This window comes from Homalodisca vitripennis, chromosome 8, assembly GCF_021130785.1.
Source record: "Homalodisca vitripennis isolate AUS2020 chromosome 8, UT_GWSS_2.1, whole genome shotgun sequence".
In the NCBI taxonomy this organism is placed as follows: Eukaryota; Metazoa; Arthropoda; class Insecta; order Hemiptera; family Cicadellidae; genus Homalodisca; species Homalodisca vitripennis.
In genome coordinates this window covers 97020851-97035387 of record NC_060214.1, presented here as the reverse complement: position 1 = coordinate 97035387, position 14537 = coordinate 97020851, and the positions used below count along the sequence as shown (strand labels likewise).

Below are 14537 nucleotides of genomic sequence, written 5' to 3'. Positions count from 1 at the left end.
TATACACACAGCATGTGATCAATAGAAATTACTCCATTTAGAGCCCTAATCAAAAAGATGCCCCTTGCAGTCTGAGCAGCCACATAATCAATGTGAGTTTGCCACTTTAGGTTTGACTGCAAATAGACACCTAAAAACTTAAGACTCAAGTCATCATTATCACTTGACCTACAAGACAAGGTGAGTTGTAAATCCTGGATTTTATTTTCATTTAGACATAATTTGTTGGCTGCACACCAGTCGTTTACAATTGAAGTTTTAATTCTAAGCATCTCCCTACAATCATCAACTGATTCTGTACAGACTTTGAGGCCCAGGTCATCAGCAAACATGTAGGTGCTTACACTGCTGTCATTAAGATTAGAGGGCAGGTCATTTACATAAATAATAAATAAAGTAGGCCCCAAAATTGAACCTATACTATAATTATCTCCACATTTTCCTGAAAAAAATAATGTATTACATATATAAGGTTTATAATAAAAATGTATCTTTTACAAACTTTTTAAAGTACAGGTACTAAACACTCAGAAATGGCCTGCCGTTTGAGAAAAAAATTTATTACCAGTTCCAGGGTTAAACTTTCCCATCTAGGGAGGGTCACTTACCTGCCTATTCTAGTGAGTTATCTTTCAGAAACAAATTTTAGTAATACTTGGTATCTTATTTGTACCATACATATAGCCTTGTATGATCAAGTGTTGACTGTAGAATACCATTTATTAATTTGTTTACAAAAATATATGTTATAACACCACACACATCCTCAAGAAATTAAATTAGCTAAATGCAATCAGTTTTTAGTTATCTAGTTTTATTTTCTCTATTGTCCTGAGTTTTTCTGTTTTTTTTTTCTGCTGTGAAGGGATGTTTTGGGTAAGTTTGTCCTCTTAAGTTTGCCTGTCAACATGTTGCTTCTGTTGTAATTGTCTCTCTTGCTGTAAGTTTTGTCGCTGTCATCTGTCGACTCTCCATCTGAGGTTCTGCTGGTATCTCTTCTTCTGCAACACTGTCCTTTCAGTTGGCTTTTAAAGTAGTTTTGCAAAGGAAATGTAGTATATAATGAGATGTGCTTGGGAGTACAGACATGATAACTTAAAATACTGAAAGGTCTATTGTAATGTGAATATTAACCGTGCTATGAGTTGTGATCGCGACATATTAGAGCGCTACCAAAGCTTATAAGTGAGTGAGTGAGTGCTGCTAGTGTGAAATTGTAAGTGAGCTGTCTGCATACCCAAGTCGTTGAGTCAGGATGGCTGTGGTCTAAAGTGTGACTCTTAAACACAGGAGTTAGTCTAGGAGTTGCGAGTTTGATTCCCGCACCTGATGTTAGACATTTTTTCGGTGTGGTATATATTTATGAGAGTCATTTGTCCCACCTTAACATAATTTGGTTGGCTTGGGTGGAAGTTGACGGGATCAGTCAATATATTCTTATTTAAGTATACCAGATTAAAAACACTTATTTTGCATTTTTTGATAGCTCTGAAGAATTTGGTCTCAATTCAATTTGTGTTAGAGATTTTAAAAAGTTCTGTTTTTGCTGAAGCTAAATATATTATGTATATCTTGGAGAAAGAAATAACAAACAAATTTTCTTAAGAAAGCTCTACCGGGTTTACACGTAGACGCTCCTTATATGTGGACGCACCATATGGTTATACCCACATTATGCGCCTTGCATTGTAAGATGAAACTTTGATGAGAGAATACCACTGGTTTTTGATAGATTTTTCACGTGACACAATCCAATTTGCCTACCAATGATCATAAATCAATACATTTATGTATTCCTACACATTTACAGCATTTTCGCGGATTATAATGTACACAATTAAGCAAAATTAGACAATACGGATATTCTTGTTTGTCGCTTTTACCACAATTCGTATGGTATGGACATATGCTTTTTATATTATGCTTTTTAAGGCATTTATTATTACATTATAACCATAATAAAAACTTTAAACAGGGTGTCCAGCAGCCTTGAAAATCGGGAAGAGCGGGAATTATGCTTGAATTTTTACCTGCCTTGAAAAGGGCGGGAATTATGCTTGAATTTTGTAGAAAATCGGGAGTTTTTGATTTTTTTTTTATACCGCTGCCGTTTCTAATGCAAGACGCCCACTGTGACCGTCCCGGCCTTTTTTGTCAAAATACACGCAATCAAATGGACACCAGCCCACTGCGGGCGGCCCGGCCTTTTTGTGAAGTCTAAATACACGCAATGAAATGGACACCCGCACACTGCGGGCGGCCCGGCCCGACCTTTTTTGTGAAGTCGAAATACACGCAATCAAATGGACACCCGCCCAACTGCGGGCGGCCCGGCCCCGACCTTTTTGTGAAGTCGAAATACACGCAATCAAATGGACACCCCGCCCAACTGCGGGCGGCCCCGGCCCGGCCATTTTGAGAAGTCGGAATACACGCAATCAAATGGACACCCGCACACTGCGGGCGGCCCCGGCCCGGCCTTTTTGTGAAGTCGAAATACACGCAATCAATGGACACCCGCCCACTGCGGCTGGCCCCGGCACAGCCCGGAAAGACTCGGCCCACACGGCACCCGAAGAGCCAACCGAGGCTGAATAGGCCGGGCCAGTCGCAGTTGGTGGGTGTCCATTTGATTGCGTGTATTTCGACATCACAAAAAGGCCGGGCCGGCCGCAGTGGGCGGTGCTAGGCTGGAGTGAACCCGGCCCGGCCTTTTTGGGAAGCCGAAATACACGCAATCAAATGGACACCCACCAACTGCGACCGGCCCGGCACAGCCCGGAAAGACTCGGCCCACACGGCAACCCGAAGAGCCAACCGAGGCTGGATAGGCCGGGCCGGCCGCAGTGGGCGGTGGCTAGGCTGGAGTGAACCCGGCCCGGCCTTTTTGTGAAGTCGAAATACACGCAATCAAATGGACACCCCGCCCAACTGCAGGCGGCCCGGCCCGACCTTTTTGTGAACTCGAAATACACGCAATCAAATGGGACACCCGCCCAACTGCGGGCGGCCCGGCCCGGCCTTTTATTATGTGAAGTCGGAATACACGCCAATCAAATGGACACCCGCACACTGCGGGCGGCCCGGCCGGCCTTTTTGTGAAGTCGAAATACACGCAATCAAATGGACACCCGCCCATTGCGGCCGGCCCCGGCACAGCCCGGAAAGACTCGGCCCACACGGCACCCGAAGAGCCAACCGAGGCTGGATAGGCCGGGCCAGTCGCAGTTGGTGGGTGTCCATTTGATTGCGTGTACTTCGACATCACAAAAAGGCCGGGCCGGCCCGCAGTGGGCGGTGCTAGGCTGGAGTGAACCCGGCCCGGCCTTTTTGTGAAGTCGAAATACACGCAATCAAATGGACACCCGCCCATTGCGGCCGGCCCGGCACAGCCCGGAAAGACTCGGCCCACACGGCACCCGAAGAGCCAACCGAGGCTGGATAGGCCGGGCCAGTCGCAGTTGGTGGGTGTCCATTTGATTGCGTGTACTTCGACATCACAAAAAGGCCGGGCCGGCCCGCAGTGGGCGGTGCTAGGCTGGAGTGAACCCGGCCCGGCCTTTTTGTGAAGTCGAAATACACGCAATCAAATGGACACCCACCAAACTGCGACCGGCCCGGCACAGCCCGGAAAGACTCGGCCCACACGGCACCCGAAGAGCCAACCGAGGCTGGATAGGCCGGGCCGGCCGCAGTGGGCGGTGCCTAGGCTGGAGTGAACCCGGCTCGGGCCTTTTTGTGAAGTCGAAATACACGCAATCAAATGGACACCCACCAACTGCGACCGCGGCCCGGTCCAGCCCAGGCCCGGACCGGTCGCAGTGGCGGGTTTTTCATTTGATCGTATGCATTTTGACAGAGTATAAAAGTCCGGGCTGGGCTGGACCGGGCCGGTCGCAGTGGACGCCGTGCTCAACACAAATGAAGATATTGAAGCAACAGTTTCATTATGTTCACATCGATGTGAAATTGACAGGATACAAAGGAAATTTGGAAAGTAACTCGCTCTCGTTGCAGTCGCAAAAAATGGCGTTGTAGTAGGTTTGACGAGAGATGGCATTTATATATGCTTGATGTTTAAAGTAATTTGAAGAGTGGCTAAATAACCTACACGCGACTATATATTGTATTTATAATATTCGCATGTTGAAGAGGTTACCAATTCTTTGAAACATAGTGATGAATATTAAATGTTTCAATTTAAGGTAATCGAAAAAAAAAACGTGATCATGTGATCAATTATGGTGTACAATTGGATGCCTATAGGATTTATTTTAAATTTATTTGAGATATATAATTAATATACAACACTTTTTTAGTAATCTAGGTGTTTATTTACCCTTGCTATACTATTAATGGTTTGTTTTCATTTAACTTATTGTCAATAGCCTTATTTGTTTAAATTAATTTGTGCAATGAGTAAAGGTGCAATACATCGTTAGTAATTCAATTGTTAAAAAAGTTTTATAATTTCACACATGTTTTCTAAAGAGAGTAACACTTTTTCTGTGACAAATTTATTTTTTAACACAAAATAAATTGTAAAAAAGGGTTCAACATTTTAATAACCCATGTTTTGGACTTTTTGAGTTTAATCCTTTTTTACAAAATGAATATTAATATATTTTTATTTATTTTAACAGTTATTTTCTTTTTATGAAACTTAATTCACCTAAAACTAACCTAACCCTCAACTGGTTTAGAATAGTATTGGGTTTGATGTTGAAAGTGTAAGTAAAACTTCTTTAACTTAAAAGTAAAACTGTTTCTTTACTATCCTGTGTTTTTTGAGGGTTTGTTTTCAGATTTCAAATAAAAAAAATCGAAATCATTTACCTATTTGGATATTAAAATGTATTTGTAACAAACTGTTACAATATAAACATTAAATTAGGCTTTGGGTACTTTATCATAATTTTGTATAGGCCTACAACGTTTTTTTACTATTTTTTGTAATAGTAAACATTACACTGAAATTCATTTTAAACTAAATTAAATGCCACATTAAGCATAGTATTGTTTAAATAATTAAATTAACATATTTTATAGGTACGATTACAGTTCAAAGTTTTTTGAACACAAGGAAGTTCAATTATAAGTTATAGGTTCTGAAAAAACCTCATTTAATGTAAATTTTTCAACAACGAAATTATAAAATGTTGTTAATAATGTATAAGGACATTAGTAATTTAAACAGAGGCCTTAAATATTTGAGAAATCTTTATTGTTACATGGAAAGTAAACACTATTTCGTGACTTGATTTTGGCTTGTAAAATTGTTTAGTTACCGATAAAGAGCCAAAAGTAAACCGCGACTATAGCCTTGAATTTTATAATTTTGAGCCTTGAAAACCTTGAAATGTGCTTGAATTTTAGATTTGGTCATTACTGGACACCCTGTTTTAAAGAGTTAAAAAAATTATTCAAACCATACCTAGCGTTTTGAAAAATTACTAGTAGTTAGAGAGTTGAAGAACTTCCAGAAGATTACAGCAAGGTGAAAGAGAAAGTGTAAAAGTTGTAATTAGGGTAGGAATGAAATAAGAGTTCTTTCACCATCTTTGTTATTATAATTTTTTGGACGTTGGAAATTGATTATATTGTTTCTCTGACTTTAAAAATTAATATTAAACTTAATGTAACTGTTCTGAAGATAATCCAATGAATTTAAAAAGTTGTTAACTCAAAAATTCTGTAATTTCTATAGAACCTGTTTCCTTCCACTCCTCCATGTTGTATTGTATGTCCTCAACACATTAAATGACTTCATGACTGTACTTTATCCTTTTCTTCCCTTTTCCGCTTCTTCTCCACTGTTCACAAACTTTGTTTCTTGAATTACTTCTGTGTAATAATGCTTAGTCTTCTTAATTCTTACTGTTTCCTAGTATCTTAGTTGGCACAGTGTACAGTGTAAATATCTATATACTGATTTTTAATTAAAAACACAGATATTTAGAATTTACTAATACTCTGTAGTCTATTATTATGCATGGTTGGGGTGTGCCAAGAATCTACAAAGTCATGTTGAAGATGGCAAAGTAGTGTTAGTAATACCAGTTATATGATGAGTACTCATTTGATGTGTGGACCTACTCAAAAACGATTTACCACACAAGGCCACTGCTGTAAAATATCCAAATAATGATAGCTGAACGATGAGATCAGTGATGACTGTCAAAGACCATCTTTAGGCTAAATATCCAGGGTGTGGGCATCCCTTTTCCTAGAGATAGGGGCAGAGCCTCCCTTCCTAGATCCTACGACAATCGTCGTAGGCCTATGATTGGATTCTTAGAAACCTCTCGTCTCAATGGTAGCGCAATGGTGTTCATCGGATTAGGCCGCAGATTAATTAATTTCACATTTAGTGGTTTACCGGTGATGAGCCAATATCCTGTACACTGGTTTCAGTTTAGAATATCAGGCATACCAACTGATTTTTTCAAATAAATATAATATCCCAGAGTTTTAAAGCCATTCAAGTAAAGTTTAAAGTTTACTCTTCTAGGGGTATACTCTGAAGTACCATTATTTTACCTCAACAGCTGATGAGATACAAAAATCATCCAAATTCCCATACGGTTCTTTTAAGTCTGGACATTACAAAACACTACTTAGGAATTTCTCCAGTGATCAAATACCCACTACCATCTACAATAGAATTTTTGCCAAAATAATTACAACTATTGATAACACAGCTATGGCTTACCCTATGGCTAATCAGAAATTTGTATCAAGAAGAGAACAGGTGACAGAGACTAGTGGCTATATTCTGGACACAGTGTACAACAGTAGTGTACAATTCCTGCTCCTCAAGTTATGTAGCTTTAGTGCAGATGTAGCCCAATGATCTGTAGTAAAACCGGTGGGAAGGCCTACCTTAAATTGAATGTGGTTAATGCCACAATGTAGGTAATGTGGTTAATGTGGCTTGTACTGTGGTTAATGGGATTGGTTTATTCTCAAATAACTGTACCAGACCAAAAACTATTGTTTCACACTTTTCAGTATTAATAAGAATTTTGATTTTTTGTTATTTTTACAATATCTTCATAACAGTATTATTAACAGTCTTATTATGACCTTTCAAAATTACTGGTCATAGCATTTGGAATTAAAGCAGTAAATTGATCAATGATCACAATTAGCTATTATCCAAGGCAGAGTGTACATTTGGTTGTGCCTTGATCATCCACTCTTTACTCAATAATCATGCTAAATAAATTAGTAATTATTTGTTGACGTACACGTTTGTGTGGATTTGCGAATTGTGCTGTGTTGGTGAGTCTTTCTTGCGATTGCAATAGTTTGTGTCACTTTGAATCTAATAAGAATTGACCTTTGTTGTTAGTTGTTTCTAGTTCTTGCTATATACACCTAAGAACCACTAGACAAATGTAATATAATGTTTTTATAATTTGGTTTAAAAATTCAGAAGTATTGATTTTAATGTAGAATAAAAATATTAAGGAAATCGAGAATAGTCAATTCTTCAATACCCCTGAAAATAAATTGATTCTGAAAACTGAGAATCCGAATTATTCCACCCCTTTATTAGGCCTTATTCCTTCCTTTTTTTCAGATACTTAATTTTGCATACAAAAACTAGGCTCAGCTAGGCTAGATATTTTTTCCCAGTGGCGTAGCTAGGACTTGATTTTGGGGGGAAGGGATGTGTCTGATTGAAGAGCACACCACAAGGGGATATGGAATAAATCTAAATTGAAATAAATTAGATAGGCCTAATTCAGAGTACAACATTTATCTGGCGTATTTCAAAAAAGATAGATTGCTTTTATAAGTACGTGTTTAAAAATCGTTAGGATTTTGGGGTGGGGTGTTTCTGTCCCCCTCATCCATGGTGTTAGTTATGTCACAGGGGTGTAGACATACTAATGTAGTTGAGTTTCCTTTCATTCTGATCCTTCCCTCTACAGAGTTACAACAGGCTGACTTGAAGGAATGTCCCACGTTTTAACTGTGTAGAAACGCCATCTGAAACTCAAGTTTATTTTTACTATTTCTTAAATTCCAGAACTGCTCAGTGTTATTGTGGTACGCTTTCCGATGCCTTTGACTTTTCCCCAAGATAATCTTTCAGTTCATTCACCCTTAGTGTAAAAATATCGCTTAAAGCCAATCAAAGCTTCTTCATGACCACTGAGAACATCTTTAATTACCAGAAGGTCCATTGTGCGCTATTTTTCATTGCAACCCTCGGGTAAGGGTTTACTGTGTGTATACCCAGCAGGGATCACTTCTGGCTGGTTTATACCTTCCAGTTGAACCCACCACTGGGCACAGCAAAAACCGATGTGCCACTTCAATCTGGGCAACCTTATGGATGTCCAGGAGTGGCACATCACTAACCGCAAATGTCGAGATTCTGGGGTTCATGGGCAATTCGATAGGTCTAGTCTACTGTGGGAGATGACTGTTGGAGTTGGTGGGGTTTGTTCCCTAACCTCAGAGGTTCTTGCTAACCTCACCTAGAGTATGCCACCCCCTGCCTATTTTGACTGGAGAGGCTGGTTCAGAGCTGGCCTCCCCCTTTTTCCCAGGGGGACATGACTTTGAGATGTAGTGCCCTAATTCTTCCTCATGGATCTCGATAGGAGGCGGCCCCTACTCCCTAACCTTACCCATCCTGAATATCCTGTCACTCTGGAAGCAGCGCAAAGGTTCTTATAGGACTAAGTGCAATTTATAAGCTTCTTGTCCTAAGAGAACAAAAAAAAAAACACCCAGCAGAGTTCATTTTTGGTTGGTTTATACCTTCCAGTTGAACCGTCACTGCGCACAGCAAAAACTGATGTGTCACTTAACCGCAAATGTCGGATTCTGGGGTGCAAGGATAATTCGATAGGTCTAGTCTACTGCAGGAGATGACTGTTGGAGTTGGTGGGGTTTGTTTCTAAGTGTCAAAGGTTCTCCTCAACATAAGGGTGTGCCACCTCCTGCCTGATGTGGCTGGAGAGGCTGGCTTCCCCATCTTCCGGGGCGACATGACTTTGAGATTAGTGCCCTAAATTCTTCCTCATGTATCTCGGTTGAGGCCCTACCTCCAACCTTACCCATTCAGAATATCCGGTCACTCCGGAAGTAGCGCAAAGTTCCTTATAGGAATACGTACAATTTTTAACCTTCTTGTCCACAGCAACAAAAAAATGGTTGTTGTGAAAACTCTATGTCTCAATTTCTGCAGATGTGAAAACATCTTGGATTTAGTAATCAAGCAACCATTGTAATGAATTGTTTTTGTATCAAAATGTTGCTTTTGCGAATAACATTAACAAGTTGGATGAAATGTAAGTAAGTATATTGCTTGTTTGATGTGTGGCCGTCGTCTCTCACCTTATACCGCCGTACATACAATAAGTAGTGATAAAGTTTGCTTGGCTTGTGACAGTAGTAATATTGCTCAGTGTGTTGCTTTCTGTCAAGTGCAGCGTCTGTGTTTCTCAAGTGAAACTTGTGTTATTGTGTGATGATTAATGAAGGTGCACTTGTGATTACTATATTCTGCTTAAATTATATATTACAGTGTTTACTACTCTCTTGCATACTGTAGTATCTATTCCTGTTCTTACTGGATCGTGTTTAATAATTGTTTTCCACTGGGAAAATTAGCTATTGTATTCAGATTCATATTAGCACCTACCCTTAGGAGGGTGAAATATGTACTGATCATAGCTTTCAGAACACGCTAGTTTCAAATCTGTTCATTTAGCAACTTTGCATTCCACTTTTTCCAATCAATTTTCTTTAAACCAGTGAAAATGTTTTATATTTAAATTAACTATGGTGTAAATTTGGTTGGAAAGTTTCGTTCTATGTTTGGTAGATAAACTGAAAAACACTAATATCGACTTTATGCCTTTCAAAGTACAGTAAAACGTCTTTTCCCGGATCTCTGGATTATCTGTATTGGTTTTAATTAGAGGAGAGTACCCAATTTTTTGTACATGAACTGTTTTAATTTTATTGAATTTCCCATGTAATTTGTTTTAACCATTAACACATGTTTGGCATTCATAATAATGCATATAGAACAATAACAAATTATCGGTGTTGTATTAGTCCTACAAGTGGTTGATAACTACAAATTTAGGAGATGTAAATGATTAGCTTAAGCCCGACAAAAGCATCGGAGGGATTACTGTTTTTTAATCTATGGACTAGTGATCTATCTGTACATTTTGGTCCTAGGAATGTTTTTATGTTCTAAAAGCGGATCACAGCGTACTTCAAATGGGTGGGATTGTAACTTGTTGCACATTTTGAAGCCTTTTAAACAGGACCGTAAATTCCTGAAGTGGATTGTCACTATGTTAGTACTAGATCACAGTGGGAGTGTTGCCATCATTGATAGTGACAGTGCAGGGCCTCTTCACACATTAGATCAATATGTTTAAGCGTGAATCTTTTTACAACAAGGAAAACTTATATCCAAATCTCTAACTGTAGAGTTGTACGGTTTATTTCCAAAAGCACCTGATTTATAAAATATTACTAAATATTAATGAAAACACTACTTTTCCAAATTGTTTATTTTTTGGACGAGGCCTTTCGAAACCAAAGGTTTAATCTTCAGGCAACTCCACAAATAAACAATTAGGAAAGGTAGTGTTTTCATTAACATTTAATAATATTTAAAGAATTTTCCAATTTGTCCAAGAGTCTTCACCTGATTTATTGTTTTCAAAGGTGAATTTGAGCTGTTGAGGAATAAAAGATGGATTAATGTAGTGCGAAGGAGTGTTTTTTAAAAACGTTATTCATCCCTCAGCAGATATTTTTTTTCAAAGAGTATTTTAGTCTCTCTAATTAATTGACCCTCCAAATGTTTTAATTTGACAACGCACGACTATTGTTATGATGTAGGATGTGATATTCCACAACGAGGCATATAGCCAGAGCAGTAGCAGTCCCAGCAGCAGCGCCGACACCAGTCCTGAGCATCAGCATCAGAGCGCAACAGCTGGCTTCATGTCTGCCGTGCTCAACGCTATCCGCACAGCCACATCATCTCGGCTCCCCAACACTGGTAAGTACCAAAGCAGATATTGTCCTTTAAACCCTCAAACCGGCGTAATGAATCTTCTGTTGTTTTACGGCGTGTCTCACCTGGCATCGATGGATATTCTGTTGATTAGCATCACCTGCTCTTATCATTGTTACAGTAGTCCAAATAGTCAAAAAACCATATGATAATGCTATTGGGACCGTAATGAATAGGCAACTACCTGATAAGTAGGAGTGCACACTGTTTCTATAGTAGCAGTGCCATCTTTTGTGTCTATGTTGGTTAACCTGTTCCTGTGACATTCAGTCTGTGCAAGTAATTTTGTGTCAAAAGTGTCATCGCTTTATATATTGTCACTATACATGATGAGACAAATGAATTGAATGTAATTTTTACTGTAATTTGTTGATGTCATAGTGACTTTGAAAACTATAGCATTTGAAAGTTAACATATATATTATAGTAAAACAACCCTGGTGACAAAAAAAAGGAATAAAATGTTCTGAACAATTTATTAAATATATTTTACTTTGTTTTTTAGAAATCGGAACCTCACGGTATTTTACTAATAAATTACATGTCTAATAATGGCCTTTAATGAAAAATAATTTTTTTGTATATTTTTCCACTTGCAGTTAGTCCTTATTTTTATTGGGCAGTATTATAGTTATTGCAATTTGTAATGATTTGAGTGTTTTTAAAATGGGGTATATTGATTGTGATGGTTAACTGAATAAATGTAACAAAATCTCATACTAGTCAGTATACTTACATTCAAAATTGTTACAACATGTACGTTAAGTGATTCACTAATACAGATTTAACTGCACAGAACCCTCATCAGACGCTGAACCCATGTTGTCTTCGGAACCGGAGCCCTTCTGCGTTCGGCCACCGAGACGTCACCACATCGTCTTCGCCACAGGACATGGAGAAGCGGTATTCCATCACGTCCTTGGGATCGCTGGAGGTGTCCACCGTCCAAACATAGCGAGTTTGAAAGTGAAGCCTGTGGTGGTCGGTTAGAGAACAGCGAGTCACTACACAACTTGTCGCTCGCTATTCTTCGCAGACAGCAGCTGGAAGCTGAGGAACCCATGGCCCTTCCCCCCGTGCCGGCCCACACTCTTGTTGATCAGGTTTGTACTTATGTACTTGTTTTTTCATCTCCTAAGACAAATATTATTTCTGTTCAACCACAAAGTTGTAAGTAATTTATTTACATAACAGAACATACAAGTTTTCTGTGAACGTTAACAAGTGGTTTACTAAGTAAAACATAAATTAAGCATAAAATAAATTATTAAAATAAAATCTTACGACAAATAAAAGGTACCATCATTTCGATTAGCGTGATTATCATATGTAAGATTACATTGTCTGGGGTTGATAAAAATGTTGTTTAATCAGCCCCAGGCAGTTATTCTAAAACTAATGCTACCAATTATTGTTCACTAGTTTGTTATTTCAATATTAAATTAGAATTATGAAAATTACATTACTTTAAAATTTAATTTGAAGATAGTAAATTTTTTATTTGATTTTTGTGTGACTGAGTGTCACAAACTTCAGAGTATCAGAGTATTTTTGTTTTACGTAAAATACACTGATTGTTGAACCTCTAAATAATTAATGCTTTTAGTGACTAGCAATATCTATTTTTATACTGTTTATGTAAAGTATTTCATTCTATTGCACAATAAATTATTTGTTTGTTTAAGTTTCTCATGTGGTATAAGTTAGCATTATTGTTTGTAGCTGTAAATATTTAATGTTATTCAAGGATGTTTAGTTTAGATGATCTTTCACATTTATGTAAGAGATCTAGAGTTCATTTTATATGTTTGGTATTGTATTTTTTCACACTTGGGTGTTCTATTAGAGTAAATTTTCTCTATGTTAGATTTTGATCAATGACCATGTTCCTTGTAGTGTGTAGTGTGGTTTGTCTGATGTAAAATTCTTTACTACTAAAACAGCTATGTTTGTACAAGGTAGGGTGTTAGTCCTTATGTATATTTATTTTCAAATCTGGCTACTCAATTTGTTTTCTAATTTATTTGATTCCTTGAAAGCCAATGGTAAGTCAGCATCCACAGGTTTGCATCTTTGTTAACTGTCAATTTTCAGGTTATAGAGGTTGATAACCTTGTTACTCCACCTTCTCAAGGTCATCCGCATAGTCCAACAAGCCAATGGTAATTCTGCGTCAGGTTTGCATCGTTATTACTTGCCTGCTCAAGGTCATCCCGCATAGTCCAAACAAGCCAATGGTAATTCTGCGTCAGGTTTGCATCCTTATTACTCGCCTGGCTCAAGGTCATCCGCATAGTCCAACAAGCCAATGGTAATATCTGCGTCACAGGTTTGCATCGTTATTAACTACTGGTATTGATTTTCAGGTTATAGAGGTTGATAACCTTGTTACTCGCCTGCTCAAGGTCATCCGCATAGTCCCAACAAGCCAATGATAATTCTGCACTTCAGGAAAGGTATTGGACTTACTTTATGTTTTGCATTTTGTATTTAATGAAATAGACGCATTTCAAATTCTTGTTCTACTATCTCTTGCCTTTTTCAGAGAATTATATCAAACAACTGACCACCTTGCTTTGAGTTTTGAACATATTTTATTATTGGATGCGTATCATTAAAATTTTAATTTGCTTGCATTTTGGCTATCCTGATCAGCTTATTAGAAAAGCTTCAAATCTTTAATAGAATAACAATTTATTTGGGGATTATTAGAAAATTTTCAAGTCTTTTTTGTTCAAACATTCTCTTTGTTTTGATATATTTGAAATTTGTATATGCAAGAACCATTCAAATGGAAAACAGCATTTTGATCCAATGACTGGTGTACTAAATGGAGTGGTAATGGTGTATTTTTGGGAGGGATGTAGGAAAGTATTACCTTAAAAACATTTTTCCCCCAACAATCCACAGCCACATCTGAAGTGAAGATTATATCAATGCTTATGCATCATGATAGTGAATATATTCAATTCCAAAATATAATCATGGTCTATTTTTCGTAAAAAAAGGTCTTTGCAAAAAGTAATTTTTATTTTAAATAAAATTAATCAGAATTGACTTTTTGTTACGTATTAAATTCTGTATATTAGTTTAAATATGCATGACACGAACTATTTGAAATTTAATAAACCTATAGTAGATTCAAGATTCTAATAAATAACAAGTTTTTTAAATTTACATTAAAAATATTGTTGAAATATCAAATTATTTCATGCAGAACACTTTTCACAAATTCAATGAAACTAATTTGCATGCAGCATCGTGCACCTAGTTACAAAACACAACTTAGGCAAGCATGAAAAAGACTGGAAATACTCCTTTAATTTACTCTTTGCCTACATTACCACCGCCTCCTCACTAAGTATGGGAAAGAAAATGCTGTTCATAAAGGAGACACCTCAGTTTATAACTTGTAAATTTGAAGAATTTATTTGTCCTGAAAATTTGATCAGTATTTTAACGTTGTGTACGT

General features: G+C 37.7%; 1 protein-coding gene across 1 annotated transcript in view; it reads left to right on the top strand.

The window, feature by feature from the left end:
* Window positions 1-13522, top strand: part of LOC124368280 (golgin subfamily A member 5-like) — a 41010-nt gene extending 27488 nt beyond the window's left edge. Inside the window, exons 8-11 of the mRNA XM_046825554.1 lie at window positions 10888-11050; window positions 11862-11919; window positions 12000-12168; window positions 13432-13522. Of these exons, the coding sequence (XP_046681510.1) occupies window positions 10888-11050; window positions 11862-11919; window positions 12000-12168; window positions 13432-13500 (459 nt within the window). The 3' untranslated portion in view covers window positions 13501-13522. The remainder of the gene's footprint in view (window positions 1-10887; window positions 11051-11861; window positions 11920-11999; window positions 12169-13431) is intronic.
* Window positions 13523-14537: the final 1015 nt, after the last annotated feature.